An 18,434-nucleotide genomic window follows, 5' to 3' on the forward strand; every position below is an offset into this window, starting at 1 on the left:
GACTGACCAGTGTCAGGGAAAGTCCCTACTGCTGTGTCTTGGTACCATCTGCTACAGCAGGGGACAGCTGTGGGCTACAGTGAGAGTCCCATAGCAACCCTGCAGGTAGAGGCTGCTGGGGGATGCACTGGTCCATCCCAGGTCTATGGCCATGCACCCTTTCTAGCAAGTACCATCCACATTTTGAACAACACTGGCTCCTGATAGAGGGGAGGATGTAGCCATTTTCTCCTCCCCCACCTCTAGTCCTTGTGGACTTTTCCATGGCCCTTCACCAGGGTCTATGTCAACAGAAGCTGACTCAGGAGTAGAGCTGGTCGAGAAATTTATTTGATTTCCTGCAAAAATGAAAAAAAATCACTTTCGTCAGCACTTTCTGTGAAATTATTGGGGTTTCATTGGAAATTGAAAAAACATTCAGGTATGTTCTTTTGCAGAAAACTGGAAATTTTCACAAGAAAATTTCCCATGTGTTGACAACCTGGTTTTCATCAAAGAGTTTGGCCATGCATTTTTTCCCCAACTGGTTCTACTCAGAAGGGGAGGAAGGGGTTAAGGTTGGGCAAGTGTCAAAAAAAAATGAATGACTAAAATGAGAAGCAACACTGTTTCTCTTTTTCCTTTTCTGCAAATCTTGTTGGCCTCTGGTTTATTTCAGCACAGATTGGGGAACAGCTAGAGATAGAGATAGGCGATCCAGTACACGATGTTGAAGAGTAGGAAGGCGGTAGGGAAGAAAACCCGGGAGTAGGAGTCCAGGCGGGAGATGTGAATGCGGATGCGGCCCTCCCGCCAAGTCCCTGTCTGACAGTCCTCGATGCAGCAAAAAAACCTCTCACATTCCTTCCCTTCTAGGCAAGGGGCACCCGGCTCCTCCTCCTCCTCGACCTCAGGAGGCCAGTGCATGAGGTTGTTGATGTTGATGGTGGTGAAGGAGGGCATCACGTGGGCATTGGCAGGTGGCTAGAACAAGGAGGAGAATGGGTTAGAGATAAAATAAAGATGAACCTTCATTCGCCCAGACAACAGACCCTGCAACTGGCAGTCAATCAGTCTCCTGGCATCTCCTGATGTGCTCAGTGCACAGGGATACTAGAGAGCTCTACTTTCCCATCTTCCTGTCTGACTGTAATTCAGTTCCCTGGCATATCCTGGGCACAGGTCTGGGCCGAGAAGACCTGAAAGCGCTAATCCCCCAGCGCTGTCTCTGACATTCCATGCCCCACACAGCAGATGGTTTTCTCAGCCTGTCACATTCCTACTGAGCCCGGACGCGGTCTAGGAGTGCAGGATGCTGCCCAGACATGTTCTCTGATTGCCATCGCATTTTCACATTCGCCATGGGAGGAAAGCGTGGGCAAAACAGCTCACTCTTGGAGAGGAAGTATGTCTTCAGCTCAGCAGCATAGCTCCTCTCCATCAGAGCAGGGCGGGGGCTTGCAGGAGAGATCCAGAATTCAGGTTTTCAGCCTCATGCCACCTAGGAACTTGGGGATAAAGCCCTGTTTAAGGTCAGATATGCAGGACTGGTTGGTGGGTTGACGGCACCCACTGTGATCTTAAGCAAAGCCCACTGAAAGGCATGAGTACAATGGCTAGATTGAATACGTTCATACTCAACAACTCTCCTTATGTGCTCTGAAGGGCACTGCCACTCCCCTGGGCACCCCTTACTCCTAAAGTTCTGCCTCTTCAAGCATCCCCCCTCCAGGGGCCCGCCAGCCCCTCTGATGCCTACAGTCTCTAAGCTTGGCCTCTTGCACCATCACACCCCTTTGGAGTGTTACTGCCTGTCCCTCTGCCTTGCCCAGTCTCCGGAGCCCCACTCCGTCCCAGTCTATTGCCATGTGTCCCTCCCTTCGGCACTCTCTGGAGTGGCACCCCATAACAACATAGCAAGAGAACAGGCTTTGCACTATTATGCCTTGTGAATACAATATGCTACTGGCCAGGAGCCAAAGAACACAGCGGTTCTCTGTGCAGATGGGATGCGGTGACTTCAGGATATAGCAGTGCTAGCTCCCCATCTCCTCCCTCCACCTTGTCCCTGCCTACCAGTCTGGGTTTCTTGCTGTTGTGCTCCGGCGGTTTCTTGTTTCCCACCAGGTAGTTGAGCGTGGCGTACTCCATGAGAGCGGCAAAAACGAAGATGAAGCACACCGAGACAAAGAGGTCCATGGCGGTGATGTAGGAAACCCTCGGGAGGTGCTTGCGGGAGATGGTACTCAAGGTGGTCATGGTGAGCACTGTGGTGATACCTACAAGGGCACAAAGCACTGTCAGGAGTAACAAAGCCAAGAAGAGGAGCCAGTTGCTTACGTATAACATTACTGGTCATCTCCTTCCTCCATATCCCATCAGCGCAGGATTCCAGAGGCTCTAGCACACCACTTTCCCTGACTCTCCAAAGGGAGCCAGGACATCCTGACTGGCCAGCGAGGAGGCGAGCGGACTGTTCTATTACTGTATAACAGTTCTGTTGTGGGGATAGTGGAGGGCCTGGGCAGGGGAGTGTGTTCACCTGAAGTGTAATTCTATTCTGAAAGGGACGCTGCAAAAATGCTCTTGTAGGGTTCTGTGCTTATTGGGATTCCCATGCCAAATATAATAGAATCATAGAATCTCAGGGTTGGAAGGGACCTCAGGAGGTCATCTAGTCCAACCCCCTGCTCAAAGCAGGACCAATCCCCAACTAAATCATCCCAGCCAGGGCTTTGTCAAGCCTGACCTTAAAGACCTCTAAGGAAGGAGATTCCACCACCTCCCTAGGTAACCCATTCCAGTGCTTCACCACCCTACTAGTGAAAAAGTTTTTCCTAATGTCCAACCTAAATCTCCCCCACTGCAACTTAAGACCATTACTCCTTGTTCTGTCATCTGGTACCACAGAACAGTCTAGAGCCATCCTCTTTGGAACCCCCTTTCAGGTAGTTGAAAGCAGATATCAAATCCCCCCTCATTCTTCTCTTCTGCAGACTAAATAATCCCTGTTCCCTCAGCCTCTCCTCATAAATCAAAATGCCCAGTTTATACGTAAAAGGAAGGTGTAAGGGACGGGGCCAACTTGATTCAGGGACTTAACAACATTCTAACTTTCTGTCATTAAAAGCTAGAGCCAAGATTTCCAAGAGGGTAGACTGATTTGGGAGTGCCTCTGGCTTGAGACATCTATGGGCAGATTTTCCAAAGTGCTGAGCCTCAAATGGGAGTGGCAGTGCTCCACAACTCTGAAGATCATAGACTCATAGACTTTAAGGTACACTCTAAGTGACTCACCCAAGACCACCCCACACCAGTGGCTCCTTTTCAAAGTGCACACACAAGCATGAACAAGACACACAAGTGACAAAAGCAGCTCTTGTTATCCTTTCCACAATGCCCTACCCCCACCCCTTGCAGAGTTATGCTGCAAAAGCTTCCAAGCCCAGTGTTCTGTCTTGCTGATTTGCCTGTAATGCCGTACAAAGAATAACATCTTTGCAAATCGTGTGGCTGCCCAGAACTCATTTCACCACAGACAAATGGAGCTCAAGGCACAAAAATATCCAGTTCTATTCTAAATCTAGAACCCACCATTTGGAGAGGGCTCTGACTGTGGGGAAAGGAGTTCTATGGCAGGTTGTGTGCCCTTCCTACATGCTCCTGGTCTGTGCTAGGAAGAACTTTAGCAGTTTCCAGCTGTGTGCGCTATAGGTATGCATTTACATACATTGTCCTGTCTGGGAGTGTCTTGGAAAGTCCCAGGGAGCAGGGGACAGCGTACAAAAGCCATATGGTAATTTTTGTCGTACTCTCTCCCCTCACTCCCCAACCCTCTTCAGTCCTCCTCATGCTCACCAGGCCTTTACTCATTAGGTTATCTGTGCAAATTAGATTATACATTTCTCTGGGCAATCACCTTGTCTAATTTTTTGTCTGTAAAGTGCCACACCCATCTACAGCACCAGCTAAATCATTACAAATAATAACATCACAGGCAGTGTGGCAGGGTTTGTATAGGAAGGTGGACTGTAAACAGCAAATGTTGCAACGGGATACAAGTCAAAGAGTCTGCTTTTAGATTGTGCATGAAAACTGGTAACACATGGGTGACAAGGTAACCCAAGGAGAATCCATCTTTGGGGCTCTGATGCCTTGGCTTTTCATTGTCTGGGTTGTTAGCAGAGTCTCCTTATGGAGTCATAGCCTTGGTTCTATCACTGCATATCTGTGACTTGAAGGGTACATCTACACGTGGAGCTGGCGGGGGTGGTGCAGGGGGGGGGTGGTTCCCAGCTAGAGGAGACATACCTGCACTAGCTCTCATCAAGCTAGCATGCTAAAAATAGCAGAGTAACTGCAGTAGCATGGGGAGTGGTGGGAAGGGCTAACTACCCTGGGTACAAACCCACCTGGATCCTGTGTGTACATCCTCAGGTGGCTAGCCCGAACTACTGTCTTTGCTACCACAACTACACTACTATTTTAGGGTGCTAGGTGTCATCAAGCTAGTGTGAATATGTCTCCTTGAGAAGGGAATTACAACCCCCAGCCCCAAGTGGCTATCCTACACTAGCGAGTGGGTCACACAAGTGAACTCTCGTGAGGCTAGCTCACTGCCACCTGATCTGTGTGGTATAGTACAATGTACTTCCCAATGCCAAGGACTTTGTAATGTTTTCAACAGTTCTAACGCATTGGCCAGAGAAACTGCTTCCGAGTGTTCCTTGTACGGTCTTTGTAGTGTGTCTGAGCCCAGCCCTGAGCCTGTTGAGGTCAGTGGCAATACTCAATGGCAGTAGAACTGGTCTATGTGTGTGATACCAAGTCACCAGCACAACTCCACCAAAGTCAGTCTGTAACTGAGTGGAGAATTTGGCTCTGTTTAATTCTATGATGTAGACATGGCTGCACAGCTCCCAGGATCAGAAGCCCAGGGGGAACTGTGCTAATGAGGGGGGAACAATAGGTAATCAGTAGTCTACCAGCCAGATTAATAAAGAGGTCTGATTAATGAGTTAAAATGACACATCAGATGGAAAAATGTAATTGCTATCACATGGCAGGCACATATCATGGTTATCACCAGGGTGGATATAGATGCTGGAAGTGGTGCAGTTTTTCTATACCATGTAATGTTTAAACGCGATCAGGCATTCAATCTGAAAAAAATCATAAAATCACAAAAAGGGCCATAACTCGAAGTAACACAGTATAATTTTGACTAAAATTGGCAGCAACCTTCTAAATATAATTCCTAATGTAACTATGTGTTTTGGAAAGTTTGGGAAATGTTTAATCCCTGGCGATATATTTTATGCATTTTCCCATATTTTTTTGCCTTCGGTCAAAGCAAAAGTCTGTAGTCACACGACAGTCTGAACTCGTTTATACCATGTAATACATTAAAATATTTGTCATTAGCTGTAGAATGGACTGATCTGAGAAAAAGGTTTCTGGCTGCTATTTTATGTTTTATGAGTATTGGTTACTTTCCAATGATTACTGCACTGGCAAGTGATGTTAATAGAGCGTATTGCAATCTGAAATATTTTCAGATCATGTTCCACTCTCTGGGCCAAGACTGGACCTATGTAATGTATGATGAAGCAATCTACTGCAAAGCACAGTTGATTAAATGGAGGAATCAAAACAAATTTGATATTCATCACTTTGAGATGGGAGTCGTGCATCATGCAATGAATTTCATGGGTGATATATAGGCAGTGTGATGCAGAAAAGTGGGTTTGAAGACATCCTTGTGGAATCAACATCTACAGTGCTTCCATCATCAGCCATGCTCTAAGAGAGAAAGGATATAACTGTGGTGTTAGAAACCACAAACTTATGAACGAGGCAATGAATTGCTTGAAATGGATGGCACTTGGTGATTCCATGAACAATGATGGTCTCCCAAATGATGAGAAGAGATGCATCTTAGAGAAAGCTCAAACATGCATTGAAGCATTTGAAGATGTGGAGAAGGCATACAGAGAAAACAGAGTTGCAGACTTCCCAATCGCCCAATCACTCCAACAGCTCATGGACACTTGTGTTAACCAAGGAAAAATCTGTTCAGATACATTTCTGTTCTGTTCTGGGAAAACTATGTAACAGATTTCTCCCAACTACTGATGGATTACATTGCAGCAAAGAGAGATGATAACAAGTCCATGGGGCTTGAGACATTTGCATAAATGACTCCAGTTGACTTCCAGTGTGGTCATGCTAGATGGGACTGTGTAAATGTAGCAGAAGCCAGATATATATCATGCTCTAGTTCATAGGGAGCAGTATACTGGACTGTCAGACCCTTTAGGGGTGTATGGCATAACTTGTCCATCAGGCAACCTCTCAACAAGGACTGTGGGAATCATCAGCCTCTTTGCACAAAAGGTAAGGCTCTGACCAAATATTAGCGGACTGCACATTTTAAGGCAGCTGTAACAGCTATGACAAATGTGTGGAATTCAGCCTTCAGCAACAGATCTCCACAAAGAAGCTATCAAAAAGCACATGACTGCTGATAAAATTGCCGTCCAAGATGTTATTAAAAGTTGTGACTGAAAGAATGACAAATCCTTTTAGCATTGAACCTGGAACAAACTCATACAACAGAAGCTACTTGTGAACATTGCAATATTTCCTGTGACCTCATCTGAAACTGCAGAAAGTTTGCACATGGCAAGAGAAAATGGCACACAAGAAAAGCAGTTTGTGACTAGTAGGTTGTGAAGAGGTGAGGTAGACCTCTTTGATCTCATAAAAAAATCATAATTTCAAATAATTAGATCCTCCTGGAATCTCCCATCACTTCGATGGATGAGGGTTCAGCTAGTGTTGATTTGAGTTCTGGGTTTATTTGTTTTTAGGGCTCCTCGCATGAGAAGCGAGTCCAAGCATGAATTTGCAAATGCGGTTGCATGTCTTGCAAATGCAGTCATTGTTGTGGGGAGGGTTTGAGGTGTTGGCCTTATGATGTGCGTTCTACTCCTGCAGAGACCTCATGGCACAGACCTCTCCATCTGGGTCTGTCGAGTGCAAGAGTTCCCAGGTTCTAATATCTACCTTGCATGCTCTGAGGTTGGCCTTCAAGATGTCTTTCTATTTGAGGATGGGTTGACCCTTAGAACAGGTTCCCAAGCTCAGTCGGCTGTTGAGCACTGCTTTCAGTGTAAGGAAAACCTCCATGCAGATCACGTGTCCCGCCCAGCAAAGTTGAGCCCTGATGAGCACACTCTTCATTCCAGGGATCTGGCACCTGTCAAGGACTTCAGTGTTGGGGATCCTGTCCTGCCACTTGATATAGCAGCTGGAGCTTAGGAAGCGAAGGTGGAAACTCTCCAGCTGTTTGATGTGGCATTGGTAGAGCATCCATGTCTCACAGCCATAGAGGAGTGAGGTGAGTACAACAGTGTGGTGAATTTTTTTCTTGATTCTGAAGTAGACTCCATGCTCCCTCCAGAGCCTGTCGATGAGTCTGCCAGATGCCAAGTGTGGTGTTGCTGGAAAGTGTGCTACCCAGGTAGCAGAATTTCATGACCAAGCCAAAGGGTGTGTCAATTGTCATTGGGATCATGGTGCTCACAGTGCTCGTGGTCTGGTGCTGGCTGGTACATGGCTTCCATCTTTTTCAGGCTCATTCTGAAACCGAAGCATTTTGAGCCATAGGCAAAGCAGTCCACAATAAGCTGAATGTCCTGAGTGCATATACAATGAGGGCACAGTTGTCAGCAAACAGGAGTTCTCTCAATAGCTGTTCAATTACCTTGGTGTGGGCCCTAAGTCACTGTCGATTGACTAGACGCCCATCCAAGCTAAACCGGATGTGTGCGCCTCTGTCGAAGTCCTGCAATTTGAACAAGACCTTGGCTGAGAAGACAGTGGCAAACAGGACTGGAGCCATTACACATCCTTGTTTGGTGCCATTGATAGGGAAGGCTTCTGATGAATCATCACACTCCCCATCACCCTGGCCATCCTGCTATCATGAACAGAGCGGATGACATCAATCATCGTCTCTGGGCAACTAAATTTATGAAGGAGTTTACATAAGCCCTTGCAATTCACTGTGTCAAAGGGTTTCGTCAGGTCAACAAACACCATGTACAAGTCCTTGTTCTGTTCACCAGCCTTCTCTTGTACTTGTCGGGATGCAAAAATCATGTCCATGTTCCACGGCCAGCACAAAAACCACACTGTGACTCTGGATACCCCGAGTTCACTAGGTGGGAGAGGAACCTGTTGAGGACAACCTGTGCAAGATCTTCCCTGCTATAGACAGCAATGAGATTCCACGATGGTTGTCACAGCTGATATGATTCTTTTCCTTTTCTATAAATAGAGTATGAAAGCATCCTGATATTCCTGGGGCACAGTGCCTTGTTCCCATACAGTCTTGGAAGGGATGGTGTTTTTCCTGATCAGGTGGGCACCTTAACATTTGTATGCTTCAGGAGGAATATCATGGGAGTTGGAGATTTGCCCATGGACAGCTGCTTGATGGCCATAGTAACTTCGTCTAAAGAAGGCTCCACAGACAACTTCTCCAGGACAGGATGCTGTGGGAGTGAGTCAATGATTTCATTGGACATAGTGGATTGACGGCTGAGGACACTGTCAAAGTACTTTGCCCAGTGAGAGAGAATATCATTTTTGTGAGCAGCTGGTTATCATCTGCTATAAGGACAGGGGCTGTGCCACTGGATAGTGGGCCATACACAACACGGAGACATACATAGAATCATACTTGTTAGCCACTTCCTGTAGTTCTGCAGCCTTCTGCTCCCACCAACGATTCTTCAATATCCCTAATTGGGTTTGTCATGTATGTTTGGTCTGGTGGTGTACCGGGGCATTTTAGCAACCAGCCAGTGTCCAGACACTGCCAATTATTGGGATGGACTATCAGTGATTCTTCTTGTTGCATTTAGCCATTTATTAGGCTTTTGCAGGAACTTAGCATAACTAAGGCAAGCCGGGGTGGGGGTGGGGTACAGCTATCACATGAAGTGGGCTTGACTCTACACCCCTCTGATATTCTGGGGTATGCGTCTGTGAAAAACAGGAAGTCTGGCTATATTTCAGGACTGTTGTTATGGGGAAATATGGCTCCCAGATTAACTGCTTGGAAATTGCTTGATTAACAGTTATTTTTTTAGTGACATGTTTTTGTAACACTTGCTTTTGGCCCAGTGACTGATTTTGTTTGGTCAGCAATGTAACCTCTTTTTTTGATTGATATGTCTCTGTAACTTTTTGAGTATAAGAAGGGAATTGTCTGTCTGGGCCTAGTGGATCTCTTCGTGGACACATTGAGATCTCCAGCCACAGAGGGAAGATCAGCATTTGGAAATCAGCAGCTGAATCACCTGAATACTGCTCCAAACTCCTAGGGGGTAATTGTCAGTTTGGGGTGCTCTATAACTTATTGTGTTTGTATGTGCTTGAGACTAAACAAAGCAGTGACTTCAAGTAAAGGCATACACAGAGTGCTGGCTTTAAGTGAAAGCACGTGGTTTTGATTTGTTTTTGTCAGCCATATAGCAGGCAGAAGCACTGCATCTCCCTTGGTCTATCCTGATACCACCTCATGGAGAGTAAAGTTACCTAGAGCTTTGAGTTCGGGGAAGCTGTCTGCTTCCCCAGCTGCCTTGTGTGGAGTTAGGCAGCTTGGAGCATGCCTACCAACCAGATCCAGGCCCACAAGGAAGTGAGGCAGGGCCATGCCCATTTGTCCCGGTTAGAGAGTTGTGCTGGTGCTTCGGTGTGAGATTAGGCCTCTGGTGCCTGGACTGAGGTAGCGGTACATGTGCTCAGAGGCATCAAGGGAACTTTTAGAGCAAAAACTTAGGTGCCAAGTGAACTAGGAACCTACAGGGTTGGTTGGTAGCTGAGGGGGGATTTTGTGGCTCACAGAGGTGCCTAAAATGGGATTTAGGTGCCCAGGTCCCTTTGTGGATCTGGCTTTGTGTAGCTATAGTGTGGACTGAACATTCTTAGATTCCTCTGACTTTGGTGTTGTGGGCCTGTGGCATGTACTGAGCACACTCATTCTTAGTTCACTCCCCAGCTCAGCACTGCATGCCAGCTGCATCAGCAAGGTCTGTACTGCCACCTAAAACTCTGCTGGCATGCCCTGCGTAGTTTGCCCCATCGTAAAAACAGGTCAGAGGTAAGGGGAGGCTCTAGTCATCCAAGATCCCTAAAATTGTACCCCAGATGTTATTCTGGGCCCTCACCTGGCATGCCAGCTTTCAAGCCAGTCTGGCTCTGCATTTGCATTTTAGAACATTTTAAAATTAAACCCAGCTCATTTGCTGGAAAAGGGAGTGAGCTGAATCTCAGGAACCCTATGACCATGACCCCAAATGGTACCCAAGGCCTTTTCCTAGCAAATTTCCATGCCAGTCTGACTTGTCTATGAACTTTAGAGCACTTTGAAAGTTTACCTTTGAACAGAAATGCTACTGCAGTCTCTTGCACCTGTTGGCATTCCAGGTTTTGCTCACAGCAGCATCACTTTGTAGAACCAAAGTGAAAATGTAATAGAGTTTGTATGATTGGGTTTTGGAGCTGTGTGTTGGTCAGCTCAGGGGAAGGCTAGTGAGATGTGTTCTATGTGAATACTGCTCATTTCCCCCCCAGCTTTGTGCAAAAATCTTTCTTTCCCATCCCAAGAACAAGCATGAAATATCAGCGGTGGTGTGTCAGTAACCTAACTGCATGCTGTCATTTATAAGCCTGCTCCCATTACCTATAATGTGAGCACTTTTGAGAGCAAAGAGCAGGAACACTCAGACATGGTCACATGTGAAAGATGATACACCAATGTAGAAGGTAGTTATGTCTCTGCCTGTTGATGGCTTTACAAAGTAGGACCATGCCTTTGAATTCATGGCATGGACAGCACTGACCTAACGAGGCAGTTAATGAAGAACACAGCAGTTGCTGAATTAAGTAGTCCTTGCTTAGTATCACTAGAGAGATTTGAAGGTAGGTAACTGCAGTCCAACCCAACTGCAGCTTTTCCAGAGTCAGCAGCCTATGTCTCACTGGTATCTTGCTTGTTTCTTACCAGAGTACATCTCTGGATAATATGTGCTACATGTTGTTTGCTAAGAAGAACAAAACAAGGGAGAAACTGCCTCCAACAATGGCCTCCTTCAGGCAGCATCTGAAATGTGCAAACTATCAGCCCTACATACGGAATCATGCAACAGTTCAGTATCTTCAAAAGTCCCCTGTCAACAACAGATGGGTGATAGCATGGGACATCTTGTTCCTAAAATGATGGTGCTGCCACCTGCTTCAGAAGCCATCCTCACTTTTGTGCATTGTGGCTGTGAGAGTATCTGTGCAACAAGGAGATGCAAATGCCACAAGGAAGATACAGTGTTATGCGATGCATGCAGCTGTGACAGTGATACTCTGTTGCTACACTCATCAAACACATCAGAAAGGTTCTGAGGGGAGAATAGAAGTGTTTCAACTATCTCCAAATTATGGTGACTATTTTATGAGTAAATATAGCTCAAAGGGGTGTTGATTAGACATTCAGTAGTTTATAGTTATATGGAGAGGTTACATAAGAGTATATGATTATACTTCGTTATTCACATGATATATTCATACAAGACAGTCTACAGCCGTTCTACTAAGAATCATTACTGTTATATAAGTAGTTTACATAGATTGTCATTGTCTTCAGTGATGGTAAGACGATAATTACAGTTGTACTAAGTTTGCTTTAGACTTACATCTCCAGCCAAGCAGATAACATCAAAAAATATGTTTTGTAATTAGAGGGTAGGGGTCTTATTATTTGCATAACGTCATAAAAGTAGCAGACAGAAAAACTCTTCTCAGCTCAGTCCATTCTACAAATGATGACAAATGTTTTGATTTATTACATGGTAGAAACAAGCTCAGACTATCATGTGATTACAGATTTTTGCTTTAACTGAAGGCAAAGTAGTACAGCAAAATGCATAAAATATAGCACGTGGGCTAAATATTTCCCCAAACAGGACTACTTTGAGCATATAATTACATTATGAATTGTATTTAGAAGGTTTCTGCCAATTTTGGCCAAAATTAGACTGTTTCTATGAGTTATGGCCCTTTTTGTGAATTTGATTTCTTTGGATTAGACGCCTGGTAACATTTAAACATTTTGTGATACAGAAAAGCTGCACCACTTCCAGCATCTACACCCATGATATATGCCTAACATGTAGCAATGAAATTTTTCTAGCTGATGGGTTACGCCTCAGTGCCCAAAATGGGTTTAGGCTGGTAGACTACAGGCTCTGAACAGTGGAGGACCAATAGTGAGATTCTTGGCTAAGCCTGTAATGATTGTAAAATTCCTGGAGAAAACAATGGTGAATTTCTAGTAGGCACGAGTTAAGCTATGGTCCACCAAGGGCCGAACTCCTGTAATTCCATTGACATCAATGAATTGACACCCACAATGTATTTGGCCTGTGCAGTTAGAGCCCAATCCAAAGCCCAGTGAGTCAATGGATGGCTTTCTCTTGACTTTATTGGGGGTAGGATCAAATGCTTAAATATCTCATACATGGGATCCTGTAGCCTATTGACAGGGAGCAAATGTGGAGATTGCCGTCTCTGAAGATAGCTCCTGTGGTCAATAGTGGGAACTCAGCCAGAGTGCTGCACGGTACAGAGGGTTCTGGAGCAGGCAGTCTGCATATTCCTGCTTCTCCATTACTAAGCTAAAGTATTCCTCCCTTCCACCCTGCTGAGGTTGCACAAGATACAAGTGGGGGTAGATTTTAACTGAATATATTTTCCTATTGTGTTTGCATTAGCATCTGGGATATGATTTAGCAGATTTTTCAAATACCACTGAAAGTAACATAGACTCTCTAATGTAGGCTGACTCTGGCTTTAATGCATTTGGGATTATTTTTATGAAATACAAGAGGGCTATAGAGAGAATACATTACTTTTGACATCCTGAGGCTCAGCATCCCATGGGGAGAGCCCCCTCCTGGGTAAATACAGTTGTGGAAACCTGCCTTTGGAACATATTTTACTGCAACAGTGCTTTTTCCAGCCCCGGCGAATGTTCTGTTTGTTGCCATTTATTCCTTTGGATGCTTAGAATGCAATTGATCTCTACCTCTATTAAAACCAACATTAAACTCCCCACCCTGCTCCCTGCTTCTTTTTATGGGGGGTGGGGTGGCATTGCAGAGATTGTGAGAGCATCCAACTAGCCCTGTCCAATGATGATGGTCTCTCCAGTGTCAGAGGAGATCTCACAGGCCCGATGCTGTTATCAACAATCCAGGTGAAAGAAAATAAGTGTGGGGAGGGGAAGAAAATACAAGATGCACATCATACTGCAGAATCCAAATAGAGTTAAGAGCCTTGACATGGGATCAGAAGAGCTAGAGGTGGTGAAGACCTGTTAGATCTCTAAACGCTATCTCCTGCTAGTGGTACCCCCTGCCTCCCCATATATAAGAACATAAGAGCGGCCATACTGGGTCAGACCAAAGGTCCATCTAGCCCAGTGTCCTGTCTTCTGACAGTGGCCAATGCCAGGTGCCCCAGAGGGAATGAACAGAACAGGTAATCATCAAGTGATCCATCCCCAGTTGCCCATTCCAGCTTTTGGCACACAAAGGCTAGGGATACCATCCCTGTACAGTGGAGACATCATGGGACAATAAATGGAGATTACTCTTGATCCTAACCAAAGAGTCAAAATATGCTTTATACCCACTTAAAGAGCCAGCCAGAGATGGTGAGCAAACCTAGACAATCAGCAGGGTCCTCACCTCTCCGCCTGCCTTGCACTCATGTGTGCAGACACCTGCATGCATGTGAGCCTCAAACCCTTACCAGAGCCCACTGTCAAACTGACACCGCACTGGATAAAAAGCAGTAGCTCTACCAAGTACACCAAAGAGGTCTTCCCCCGATAGCACTGTGCTCTCGGGAAGTCACTGTTAGATACACAACTCACCCATGTGGCAGGAGAGCCATGGCTGGCGGAGTGGTGCAACAGGCGCAGCCTGCTAACATGATCTAACATTTGTGTGTGTGTGTGTATCATTGTCATCTGTTAGGAGGAGAACAAGTGCCAGGGTTTCTCTCAGGCTAATGTGCAGAGACCCATGATGCACTGCAGATTCTCCGCTAGCCAGAACTGCAGTCCCAGCTCTCTCTTGCTCTCGGGCCTGTGTCAAGGATGGAACATTACAAATGAGGTGACCTAGCATCTATGATGCTGGGTAACATTTTCAAAAGTACCTAAGTCCCAGAGCCTCAAAGGTACTTAGGCACCCATAGAAATCTGTGGAAGTTAGGTGCCTAAATACCGTTGAGGATCTGCACCCACATGCCCCAGCAGTCTAAGTCCCACGAATTTTCACTAACTCTGCTGAGTCACTTAGATGAAAATGGCCCTTGCCGGCTAGCTGCACACACCTCTGCTGAGACAACAAGCACTAGCGGTACAGTACAGTCTGCCTTACCCAGAGAAGTCCTGGCCGGTGTGGAGTCTCTCTTGATCCAGAAGGAAACCCAGGACAAAACTACGGTCAGGATGCAAGGGATATAGGTCTGAATGGCAAAATAGCCCATCCGCCTGCTCAGATCAAAGGAAACCGTCATGACCATATAGTCCCCTAGGAAAAGGCCACAAAGAGGCAGACAAGTCAGCATAGTAGGAGGTGGAGATGGTTAATCACCCTTTTATTCCTATTATCTGTCATACTTAGCCCCCAGGACCATACTGTCTGAGTCCCTCACAAGCTTTAATGTATTTAGCTACACAACACCCTGCTGAGGTAGAAAACCACTACCCCCCCATGGGGCAATTGGAGTCACAAAATGACTTGCCCAAGGACATGCACAAAGTCTGTAGCAGAGCAGGGAGTAGAACCCAGTTTTGCCTGGGTCACAGGCTAAAGCCCTAACCACGGGGCCATGCTTCCTCACTACCCTTTGGGGAACAAACTCCCCTTCCTGAGGAACATCATTTCCTTTTTCTTGCTACATGACATTGAGCTTGGACGCCCATGAGGCCTTTGAATTCCTGTGGCAAGTCTGTGGCTTGCCTCTGTAGTTGACCATTTGAACATGAATGAACAGAGGGCTTGAAGGTGCCATTGACTGCTCTGCAAAAGAGCCAGGCCCTCAAAGCCTGATGCTGATTCATGGCATTTGAGGCACAACTCACTACCACGGCCAGCTATGAACATCTACATGCAAAATTTCTACCTTAACATAAAAGAGGCTGAGAGGATCCCTGCACCTCCATTTACTTGCCTCTCCTCCTTTGCTTTGACACTACACCCTTGTGTGCGCATGTGCATCCAAATACAGCCCTAGGCACTCACCATAGTGCAGTCTAGGAAGCAAGGAGAAGCTACACCTAGGCAGGACTGCAGTGACAATGGGAGCGGTGGGATCCATTCAACATCTCTTTGCCATTAGAAGTATGGCTTATAACTCAGTCAGCCCGTCATTTTACTCCTTAGTCAATATTGGTTACTGACAGATACTAGCACCTTCTGTCACACGTGGCCCTCCATAAAGCAGCAACTGATTTGCAGACATTTTTACATACTGCTCCACCCACCAGCACACTGATCACCGATTCCTAGCTCTGCTGCTGAAGAGTTTCTTCTCCTTCAAATCTCTCCTGAAAATCCGCTTCTCCCAGGGAGCCTGCCCAGCAGCCAGGTCCACGCCTTCTCCTTCCTGAGCTTTGGCCCCGTGTCTCTGTGTGGGGCAGAGGAGGTTTTGGGGGGTGATGGGAAGAGCCAGCCCCTCCCAATGAGGGACAGAGGAGGCTGTGGAGGTAAGGGGGGCAAAGCCAGCCCCTTCCAGTAAGGGGCAGGAGGAGCAAGAGGGGCAGAGCCAGTCCCTCCCAGCATAGGGCAGAGAGGGGCTCTGGGGGTGAGAGGGGCAGAGCCAGCCCCTCCCAACATAGGGCAGAGAGGGGCTCTGGGGGTGAGAGGGGCAGAGCCAGCCCCTCCCAGCATAGGGCAGAGACGGGCTCTGGGGGTGAGAGGGGCAGAGCCAGCCCCTCCCAGCATAGGGCAGAGACGGGCTCTGGGGGTGAGAGGGGCAGAGCCAGCCCCTCCCAACATAGGGCAGAGACGGGCTCTGGGGTGAGAGGGGCAGAGCCAGTCCCTCCCAGCATAGGGCAGAGACGGGCTCTGGGGGTGAGAGGGGCAGAGCCAGCCCCTCCCAACATAGGGCAGAGACGGGCTCTGGGGTGAGAGGGGCAGAGCCAGTCCCTCCCAGCATAGGGCAGAGACGGGCTCTGGGGGTGAGAGGGGCAGAGCCAGCCCCTCCCAACATAGGGCAGAGACGGGCTCTGGGGTGAGAGGGGCAGAGCCAGCCCCTCCCAGCATAGGGCAGAGACGGGCTCTGGGGGTGAGAGGGGCAGAGCCAGCCCCTCCCAACATAGGGCAGAGACGGGCTCTGGGGTGAGAGGGGCAGAGCCAGTCCCTCCCAGCATAGGGCAGAGAGGGGCTCTGGGGGTGAGAGGGGCAGAGCCAGCCCCTCCCAGCATAGGGCAGAGACGGGCTCTGGGGTGAGAGGGGCAGAGCCAGTCCCTCCCAGCATAGGGCAGAGACGGGCTCTGGGGGTGAGAGGGGCAGAGCCAGTCCCTCCCAACATAGGGCAGAGAGGGGCTCTGGGGGTGAGAGGGGCAGAGCCAGCCCCTCCCAGGATAGGGCAGAGACGGGCTCTGGGGTGAGAGGGGCAGAGCCAGCCCCTCCCAGCATAGGGCAGAGAGGGGCTCTGGGGGTGAGGGGGCAGAGCCAGCCCCTCCCAACATAGGGCAGAGACGGGCTCTGGGGGTGAGAGGGGCAGAGCCAGCCCCTCCCAACATAGGGCAGAGAGGGGCTCTGGGGGTGAGGGGGCAGAGCCAGCCCCTCCCAACATAGGGCAGAGACGGGCTCTGGGGTGAGAGGGGCAGAGCCAGCCCCTCCCAACATAGGGCAGAGAGGGGCTCTGGGGGTGAGGGGGCAGAGCCAGCCCCTCCCAACATAGGGCAGAGACGGGCTCTGGGGGTGAGAGGAGTAAGATGGGACTCAAGGCATTTGAGCGGAGGAGGAAGGTGGCTAAGAACAAAAGAGTTGCCATACTGGGTCAGCCAATGGCCCATCTAGCCCAGTAGCCTGTTTCTGACAGTGTCCAGTACCAGAGCATCAAGGGGCGGGCACAGAGAGATCCACCCCATCGTCCCCTCCCAGCTTCAGGCAGTGAGAGCATTGCCCCGAGTATGGGGCTGCATCCCTGCCATCCTGGCTAATAGCCACTGATGGCCCTATCATCCATGGACTTGTCTAGTTGTTTTTTGAACCCAGTTATACCTTTGGCCTTCACAACATCTCCTGGCAAGAGGGTAAAACCCATGTAATTTAGGGCTTGGTTTCCTCTGTCTGATGTGATTTACCGGCTGGCCAGCATCCTTCTTGCTATTTCTGTAGCCAGCAGCCTGTCCACTGCGATTCTCAGATCCATCCCGCATGTGTCTATCAGTGCCATTGTGGGATATGCACGGCCCACTGCTGGCAGCTGGCATGGAGCTGGTCCGACTGATCTGTGCATGCAGCACCTGCCTGGGGGCCCCGGCCTCTGTTCTCATTGGACGGGCTGCTACGGCCTTTGTCTGTCTGTCTCTACCTCTCAGCCTCTCTCCTGCTTTAATCCCTTTGCCCTCGCTGCCAAGCTGCTAACTTTGGCATCTGAGCTTTTTAAACCAAGAGGTGTTGGCATAAATCTGCACTTTTTGATGGTTTAACATATGTGCATGGTTCCCTGGCCAGCTGCTTTCGCCGGGAAAGGAGATGGGAAAAGCAGTTTGTTTTGATGGGTCCATTTCCCTTACCACGGTACAGAGTCAGCTCACCCAGGGGGCAGGTTTCACATCTGTAAGGATGAGAGATGTGGCAGTGCCCTGTCTGTATTTCCCTGTGACGGATTCTTCACTCCTGCTTCCCCAAAGGGCTGACTCTAGAGAAACCCTTTGCTCCTGGTGGGAGAAGGCAATTCTCTCTCCATGTGCTCTTCAATCCTGGCTCTCATGGGTGCCATCCTGGAGTTTGAAGTGCTCCATTGCCAGTGCTCCCGCCTAGAGCAAACCGGTGTGTTTGCCCTCCATGCTTATACAGACTTGGGTTTCCTCCATACGGCTGCACCTCTGTTCTTAGGGTCCAAGCCTGAGGGCTTGCTGTCTTGTGTGGATCTACCCCACTCCCACTGCTCCCCTTTGCAGGGCTGTTTTCCTTTCATCAGCAAGGCCCTGCCCTCTTCTGGCACAAGGGCAGGCGGATTTGATCTTCATGTTGTCCCTCTCCCAGGGCTCCCCTCCCGTCACATCACGCCAGCAATCGTGCAGCAACCGTGTGCTACCAACACAGCGCATACTGGGGAGTCAGCTGAGTCCCTCCCTATCA

General features: G+C 48.3%; 1 protein-coding gene across 4 annotated transcripts in view; it reads right to left on the reverse strand.

Moving 5' to 3' along the window:
• Window positions 1–395: 395 nt before the first annotated feature.
• The window catches only part of GABRE (gamma-aminobutyric acid type A receptor subunit epsilon), a 111,894-nt gene continuing 93,855 nt past the window's right edge, over window positions 396–18,434 (reverse strand). For all 4 annotated transcript variants that reach the window (XM_045029185.1, XM_045029183.1, XM_045029186.1 and 1 more), the window contains 3 exons: window positions 14,493–14,645; window positions 2,056–2,258; window positions 396–963 (listed from right to left, as the gene is read on the reverse strand). In XM_045029185.1, the coding sequence (XP_044885120.1) occupies window positions 676–963; window positions 2,056–2,258; window positions 14,493–14,645 (644 nt within the window). In that variant the 3' untranslated portion in view covers window positions 396–675. The remainder of the gene's footprint in view (window positions 964–2,055; window positions 2,259–14,492; window positions 14,646–18,434) is intronic.

The sequence above is a fragment of the Mauremys mutica genome, chromosome 9, assembly GCF_020497125.1.
Source record: "Mauremys mutica isolate MM-2020 ecotype Southern chromosome 9, ASM2049712v1, whole genome shotgun sequence".
Taxonomy (NCBI): Eukaryota; Metazoa; Chordata; order Testudines; family Geoemydidae; genus Mauremys; species Mauremys mutica.